At 41.1% G+C, this 8,009-nt stretch overlaps 1 protein-coding gene across 2 annotated transcripts; it reads left to right on the forward strand.

Moving 5' to 3' along the window:
- The first annotated feature begins 1,533 nt into the window (after positions 1 to 1,533).
- Positions 1,534 to 5,503, forward strand: ZNF177 (zinc finger protein 177). 2 transcript variants are annotated; one of them, XM_055239127.2, is made up of 5 exons: positions 1,534 to 1,621; positions 2,238 to 2,364; positions 2,801 to 2,893; positions 3,347 to 3,429; positions 3,944 to 5,503. In XM_055239127.2, exons 1-5 carry the CDS (start codon positions 1,589 to 1,591, stop codon positions 5,051 to 5,053), a joined length of 1,446 nt encoding a protein of 481 aa, XP_055095102.1. In that variant the 5' UTR covers positions 1,534 to 1,588; the 3' UTR covers positions 5,054 to 5,503. The 2 variants fall into 2 exon arrangements, with proteins under 2 accessions (XP_055095102.1, XP_055095103.1); XM_055239128.2 differs by having other exon boundaries at positions 4,424 to 5,464.
- Positions 5,504 to 8,009: the final 2,506 nt, after the last annotated feature.

An 8,009-nucleotide genomic window follows, 5' to 3' on the forward strand; every position in this document is an offset into this window, starting at 1 on the left:
ATTTACATCTTTCTATATTGTATATTAACAAATTATTATAACTACTTTTAATATTTTTCTTTTAAATTAGAGTTATAAGTTATTTAGATACCACTGTTACAGTATTAGGGTAATCTGGATTGAGTATATAATTACCTTTACCCCAGTGGGTTTTATAATTTCATATGTTTTCATGTTACTAAGTGTCCTTTTAAGCTGAAGAATTTACTATTTCCTATAAATCAGCTCCATTACTGATGAAGCCCCTCATCTTTTGTTTGTCCAAGGAAGTTTTTATCTCTCCTTCATTTCTGAAGGCCATTTTTGGCAAGTAAAACATTCTTGGTTTGCAGTACAGTCATGCACTGCGTAAAGACATTTTGGTCAGTGATGGACCACATATGTGACAGTGGTCTCATAACATTATAATGGTGCTAAAAAATTCCAATCACCTAGTGACATAGCCAGTGTAACATTGTAAAGCACATTACTTATATGTCTGTGGTTTAAACCTGCTGCACTGCCAGTCATCTAACAGTAGTAAATATGATTATGTACAGTAGATTATATACAGTACATAATAATGAATAGTAATAAGTGACCACATTACTGGTTTATATATTTTTATACTATTTATTGTTATTTTAGAGTGTATTCCTTCTACTTACTAAAAAAGAAAAGTTAAAAACAGCCTCAAGCAGATGCTTCAGAAGAGATTCTAAAAGGCATTGTCACCACAGATGTCAGCTCCATGCATGTTATTGCCCGTGAATACCTTAAGTGGCACATGATAGAAGGCGTGAAACAGTGATACTCAAGATCTTAACCCTATGTAGGCCTAGATTAATGCGTATGTGTCTTCGTTTACAACAAAAAAGTTTAAAAAGTAAAATCAGGGGCAGGCAAACAGGGCCTTGAAGGTAGGCTACTGAGTTAAGAAGACAGAGTCCTAGCTCTGCTGTAAGATTTGCAGCACTAGATTTTGATGACTTCACATATACAGCTAAGTGCACTAAATGTTGTTCTGGAACGTCATCCTTTTATTATGAAATGCAAATATGCTCACCTTTATGGTCCTTATGAGTTACTCCTTATTGTTCTAAGTAATTTAGGGATATTAACTCAGTCAGCCCAACCCTATGAAGTCGGTCCCATTCTAACAATGAGGAATGTGAGGGTGTGATATATTTCAAACTGATCTTGAAGATGTCTTAATCTATGCTAGAGTCAGCTATTTCCCCAGTGAGTCCTGGTTTCTGTCACGGGTAAATGATATTCAGAGACAGTTTTGCACTTTAGAGGCTCATTCCTCCTGAGCTGTTAGCAGTCATAAGCCTTTTTAGTGGTTCAGGCTAGAAAAAAGTCCAACAAGAAAAAATAAAAAATGCATACTATGTTTCTAATTTGAGGATATACTGTGTTCTTGGATGAGGAGACAAATTGTAACTGTACTCTATGTGTGTGTTGGTACCCTTTAGTATGAAGAAGCTTCCCAGCCTGCTAGTGTTGAATATCTAGCAGGCCTAGACTCTAATGGCTTCTGTCTTCTCCTCTAGCTCTGCCTGCTTAGGACTCTGCCCAGCCAGGAAGGAAACCTACAGGAGGAAGAATGGCTGCAGGGTGGCTGACAACCTGGTCACAGGTACACAAGAAATTTCTGTATTTCCAAAAGCACACTGCCATTCCTGAAAAGAACACCTCTCTTGCCCCTGACCTGAAGCTTCACAGCCCAATCTGAGCTGGCTTCATCTTCAGCAGTTACCAGCCTGCTTCATGTGGAAGAGGGAATCCCTGGGAAAGCCTTCTGTTCCCACATTTGTTAACTTTCTCCAGATATTATTCCATATTTTTGAGTATGAATTCCATACTTTAGTGAGTGCTGTAAAGAAAGACTTTTACTAGGAAAATTGTTTATCATTTGTCAAGTATTTCTCACATTCCTACAGTATGCCCTACCTATAGTGGATCTGAATAAGACTAAAAGAGTCCTCACAACCTAATTGTGCAAAGATCAAGCCAACCATATTTTAGGAAAGCTGTTTTGACCATGACCCTGAATGAGATGGCCCAGGGAGTAGGATTTAAAGAGAGTTCTGAGAACTCAGCTTTAAGGCAAATTAATAGAAGGCCTCCGATGCATGTCTGAGCTTCCAGTGCCCTGAGTCTCCTCTCCAGTCCTTTCAGCCTCGCCCACCATTCTCCTGGTACATTGTCAAAGATGGTCATTGCTGAGCCAGAATATGTATGTGATGTTTCAGAACTCAGTGACCTTCCAGGAAGTGGCAGTGGACTTTTCCCAGGAGGAGTGGGCATTGCTGGACCCTGCTCAAAAAAATCTATACAAAGATGTGATGCTGGAGAACTTTAGGAACCTGGCCTCAGTGGGTAAGGCTGGCCTCATTGCTTTATTTGTTTATGTAGCAAATAGTTCTTAAGCACATACTATGTTCCAGAATCTGTGAAAAGAATGGCAATACAGTGGTTAACCGCAAAATGAATGGTCCCTGCCCTTGAGGGGGCAGTCCAGTGGCTTCCCATGAAAATGCACTGATTTCATTTTCCCTATCACTAATAGCTTTAGGTAATTTGCAATCTGTCTGATCTTGTGTATAGGTTTCAAGGATCACTTCCATATAGGGCATGGACTATGCTTTTTGGTTCTTGTGAAAGAAAGAGCTTGGCTCTGATAGTTTCATTGTTCCTAAAGCTGCACTTGACTATTTTAATAATCCTTTAGTTAAAGCCATAGTATGGCAATCAGTTTTGTGGAATATCTAATTCTCACACATTTCTCCCACATCCTCTCTTTCTGCGTGAGCAGGGTATCAGCTCTGCAGACACAGTCTGATCTCCAAGGTGGATCAAGAACAGCTGAAGACAGATGAAAGAGGAATTCTACAAGGTGACTGTGCAGGTGAGCCTTGGGCAGAACAGAGTGCGGCCTTGGCCAGTGAGGGTTGGTACATTTGGGAATGTCACTCAGTGAAGGAAAAGAAATCTGAGGCCATTACATGAGCTTCCTTCCTGTTTCACCATCTGTCCAGTCATTCATACGTTCATTTGGTCTCCAAGAAAGAAGTTTTAATTCCTCTTTAAATGTAATGTTTCCATGAATGCTTTTTGTTTAGTTCTCCCTATTTTCCAGATAATACTGTCTTCCCAACCTCCACAATCCTTTCTAACTAAAATACCTCCCATTTCTACTGCTTGTTCCTATCACTGATGAATCACTGGTTGTGTCTTCTCTTTTACATTTCTCTGCTTAGAAGATACTATTTGAAAACAAATCCATAGGGTCTCCCTCCCTTTTTCTTTCATCCCAACCTTTTCTCCCAATAATTATAAAAATTTTCCTGTGCTATTTCAGACTGGGAAACTCAACTTAAATCAAAAGATATAATTGCTATGCAGAACATTCCTGGGGAAAAAACATCCAATGGCATAAACATGGTAAGACTTACTAGGAATTATTCCTGGTCTTTGTAGTCAAGTCTGGGAATCTGAATGAGTTAAAACATCAGCATCCAAAGCAAGGGTAAGAGTTCAGGCACCAAGCTTTCACCAGAAAGCTGTCTCAGGAGAGTTTGATTTTCATGCAATTGGAGAAATCTCTAAACCTCGGTTAACACTTGCTGGCTCACAGAGAATAACCACAAGTAAACATTTACGTAAATATGATTTTAGAGTTAAGTATCTAGTACATCATTCATTCTTCACTCAGTATTAGAAAAACTGTATTAAAGAAGCCCTTTGCTGGGAAGGAATAGAGCCTTGGACAGAGGAGTGAGCTTATTCAACTTGAAAAAGCTAATAGGGCAAAAGTCATACGCACATACTGAAAATGGTACATGTCAGTCATGATCATGTGCTTCCTATATATAGCAGAATCCTCATGGAAGAGAATTCCTGTGAATAAGGTGAAAGTGAAAAAGCCTTTAGTCACCACTTACTCCCTTTTCAACAGGCAGAAAATCAACCTGGTGAGCACTCCCTGGAGTGTAACCATTGTGGGAAATTCAGAAAGAACACTTGCTTTATTTGTACAAGATATTGCAAGGGAGAGAAATGCTATAAATATACAGAGTATAGCAAAGTCTTCAACCATCCCTCAACTCTTAGGAGTCATGTGAGCATTCACATTGGAGAGAAAACTCTTGAATTTACTGATTGTGGAAAAGCTTTCAATCAAGAGTCATCCCTCAGGAAACACTTAAGAACTCCCACAGGACAGAAGTTTCAGGTGTATGATCAATGTGATATGTCCTTCAACCTACACTCTTCCTGCTCAGTACGTGAGCAAATACCTACTGGAGAGAAAGGTGATGAATGCAGTGACTATGGCAAAATATCTCCCCTTAGTGTCCACACAAAAACTAGTAGTATGGAGGAGGGTTTGGAATGTAACGAACATGAGAAAACTTTCACTGACTCTTTGTCCCTTCAGAACTGTGTCAGAACTCACTCTGGAGAGATGCCCTATGAATGTAGTGACTGTGGGAAAGCCTTCATTTTTCAGTCTTCCCTTAAGAAACACATGAGATCTCATACTGGAGAGAAGCCTTATGAGTGTGATCACTGTGGAAAATCCTTTAGCCAGAGCTCTCATCTGAATGTGCACAAAAGAACTCACACTGGAGAGAAACCCTATGACTGTAAGGAATGTGGGAAGGCTTTCACTGTTCCTTCATCCCTTCAGAAACATGTGAGAACCCACACTGGAGAGAAACCCTATGAATGCAGTGACTGTGGAAAAGCCTTCATTGATCAGTCATCCCTTAAGAAACACACACGCTCTCACACTGGAGAGAAGCCTTATGAGTGTAACCAGTGTGGAAAATCCTTCAGCACAGGCTCTTACCTTATTGTGCACAAGAGAACTCACACTGGTGAGAAAACCTATGAGTGTAAAGAATGTGGGAAGGCCTTTAGGAATTCCTCTTGCCTGAGGGTACATGTGAGAACTCACACTGGAGAGAAGCCTTATAAATGTATTCAGTGTGAAAAAGCCTTTAGCACAAGCACTAACCTTATAATGCACAAGCGAATCCACAATGGCCAGAAACTCCATGAATGAAATGACTATAGGAAAGTGTTTGTTGCCCCTCATGCCTCCTTTCTCACCTTAGAACATACACTGGAGAGAAACCCTGTTATGGTCACGTGGAAACAGCCTTCTGGCCCAGCTCTGGATGTCTGTAATACTGGGACAAACCTTATAAATGTTATAGCTCTGATTGTTTTTATCAGTGAGTATTTCATTCTGTGTGTCAGAACTGTAGATCCTATGAATATTTTAGTTATCTTTTCAGTTTAATTGCATTGTGAACAGAATACGTGGTCTTCAATATAGAGATTGTGTGTGACATAGATTTGAACATAATTGCTGGACACTGACTGATGTACTGTGGCAGACAGAACTAGTTGCTGTCTCAATATCCATTCCTCCCTTCTTTCTTAAAGTAATAAAATTTACCATTTAGTTCAAGCTGGCAATGTGGACAGTTTTCACCCAGCTTTCCTCACAGCTGTGAGTGGCCAAATGTGTTCACATCCCTAGCCCATGCAAAGCAGGCAGAAGTCACTGGATACAGCTTCTAAGGAAGCTGATGGAAATGGGAATATCTCATCTGGTGTGTTTTTCTTAACTATTTGCCCTTTGTCTTATCCCTTATTTCCTAGAAAATATATACACCAAGAGGAGGACAGAGAAAGGATACTAAATGAAACAACAGGGGAGATACAATATTATCTGGTTGCACTAATCCTGTGCTGCTTATCTCTGGATTTCATGTTACATGAGAAAAATTAACTGCCACGTGGTTTAAACTACTCTTGTGGGAAGTTCCTCTTTCAGCTGATTTCAGTCCCAACTGTTAACATCTAATATATGGTCAAGTTTTAGGAATCGTTCAAGTATGGTTGAAAAATTATGTTTTCTGAGGCAGAAGGATCACTTAAGCCTAGGAGCTTGAAATCAGCCGAGGCAACACAGTGAGACCCCATCTCTACCAAAAAAAGAATAATTAGGTCTCGCTGTGTTGCCCAGGCTGGAGTGCAGTGGTGTGATCTCAGCTCACTGCAACCTCTGCCTTCCAAGTTCAAGTGATTTTTGTATCTCATCTTCCCAAGTAGCTGGGATTACAGGCACATGCCACCACGCCTGGCTACTTTTTTGTATTTTTAGTAGAGGTGGGGTTTCGCCATGTTGGCCAGGCTGGTTTCAAACTCCTGATCTCAAGTGATCTGCCTGCCTTGGCCTCCCAGAGTGCTAGGATTACAAGTGTGAGTCACTGCCCCCAGCCAAATTGTTTTCTTTAAAAATCTATCTCTCTAGGCCAGGTGCAGTGGTGCATGTCTGGAATCCCAGCATTTTGGGAGCCCAAGGCGGGCAGATCACTTGAGCTTACCAGTTCAAGACCAAGCCCAACCAATGAGCCGAAACTCCATCTCTACAAAAAATACAAAAAAAAAAAAAAATTAGCCAGGTATGGTATTGTGCACCTGTAGTCCCAGCTACTCAGTAGGCTGAGGTGACAGGATCACCTGAGCCCAGGAGGCACACAGAGGTAGCAGTGAGCTGAGGTCATGCCACTGCATTCCTGCCTGGGCCACAGGGAGACCATGTCTCAGGAAAAAAAAAAAAAAAAATTTCATTTTTTTGGGGGCACTATAATTGGGTATATATAAGTTTACTCATTTTATATTTCTGGCAAGTTGTCCTACTAGTGCCCATACTTTTCCCCTAATAACCAATGTTCATTAATTTACTTGATATAAATATGAGCTACTGACCTAGAAATACCATTTTCTCAACCTGTAAGGACAACCAGGAGCAACTTACTTTTTCTCAGCATTACATCAGTTATACTGTTGCTTGCAATAACATCCACCAGGTATGGTCATCTTTACATCCCACAACTTGTCCTCTCTATTGATGCCTTTATGAGTTCTTTCATAAGACATAGGTGAATAAGATGTTTGTTGGGGAATAGACTCAGACATTCAGGCTAACCACCTGAAGTTTCTAGGGGTTCAATTGTCTGGAGCTTGCCAAGATATTCCCTCTAAGGTGAAAGGAAAATTGCTGCAATTTGTACTACTAACCACAAACAGCACAATGCTTGGTCGGCTTTTTTGGTTTCTGGAGGCACTATATTGACACATATGACCCATCTGCAGATGACTATATTAGTGAAGTTTTTACCCTACAGAAAAGAAGCAGTATGACAACACTTTGAGAATTTAGAAAAGTAACACATTCTCGGCCGGGTGTGGTGGCTCATGCCTGTAATCCCAGCACTTTGGGAGGCCAAGGTGGGTGGATCACCTGAGGTTGGGAGTTCGAGACCAGTCTGGCTAACACAGAGAAATCCCATCTCTACCAAAAATACAAAATTAGCTGGGCATGGTGGCGCATGCCTGTAACCCCAGCTACTTGGGAGGCTGAGGCAGGAGAATTGCTTGAACCTGGGAGGCAGAAGTTGCAGTGAGCTGAGATGGCACCCTTGTACCCTTGCCTGGGCAACAAGAGTGAAACTCCATTTCAAAAAAAAAAAAAAAAAACACAAAACACATTCTGGCAATATATGAGGGCAGGATAACCAACTCAAACAAGGACAGAATGAAGCCTGAAAACCTTGAAAAATAATTTACAAAATAGAAGGAAACTGGTTTCTTTTGTTTTTTTTGAGATGGAGTCTTGCTCTGTTGCCAGGCTGGAGTGCAGTGGCGTGATCTCAGCTCATTGCAACCTCCGCCTCTCCTGGGTTCAAGTGATTCTCCTGCCTCAGCCTCCGGAGTAGCTGGGACTACAGGCATGCGCCACCACACCCAGCTAGTTAGAGATGGGGTTTCACATGTTGGCCAGGATGGTCTCGATCTCTTGACCTTGTGATCTGCCCACCTCAGCCTCCCAAAGTGCTGGGATTACAGCTGTGAGGCACCATGCCTGGCCGAAACTGGGTATTTCTTTAAAAGAAACCATCATGTCGCATGTAAATTTATCCAGAAATGCAAAGTTGGTTTTACAT

The sequence above is a fragment of the Symphalangus syndactylus genome, chromosome 13 (assembly GCF_028878055.3).
Source record: "Symphalangus syndactylus isolate Jambi chromosome 13, NHGRI_mSymSyn1-v2.1_pri, whole genome shotgun sequence".
NCBI classification, from domain to species: domain Eukaryota; kingdom Metazoa; phylum Chordata; class Mammalia; order Primates; family Hylobatidae; genus Symphalangus; species Symphalangus syndactylus.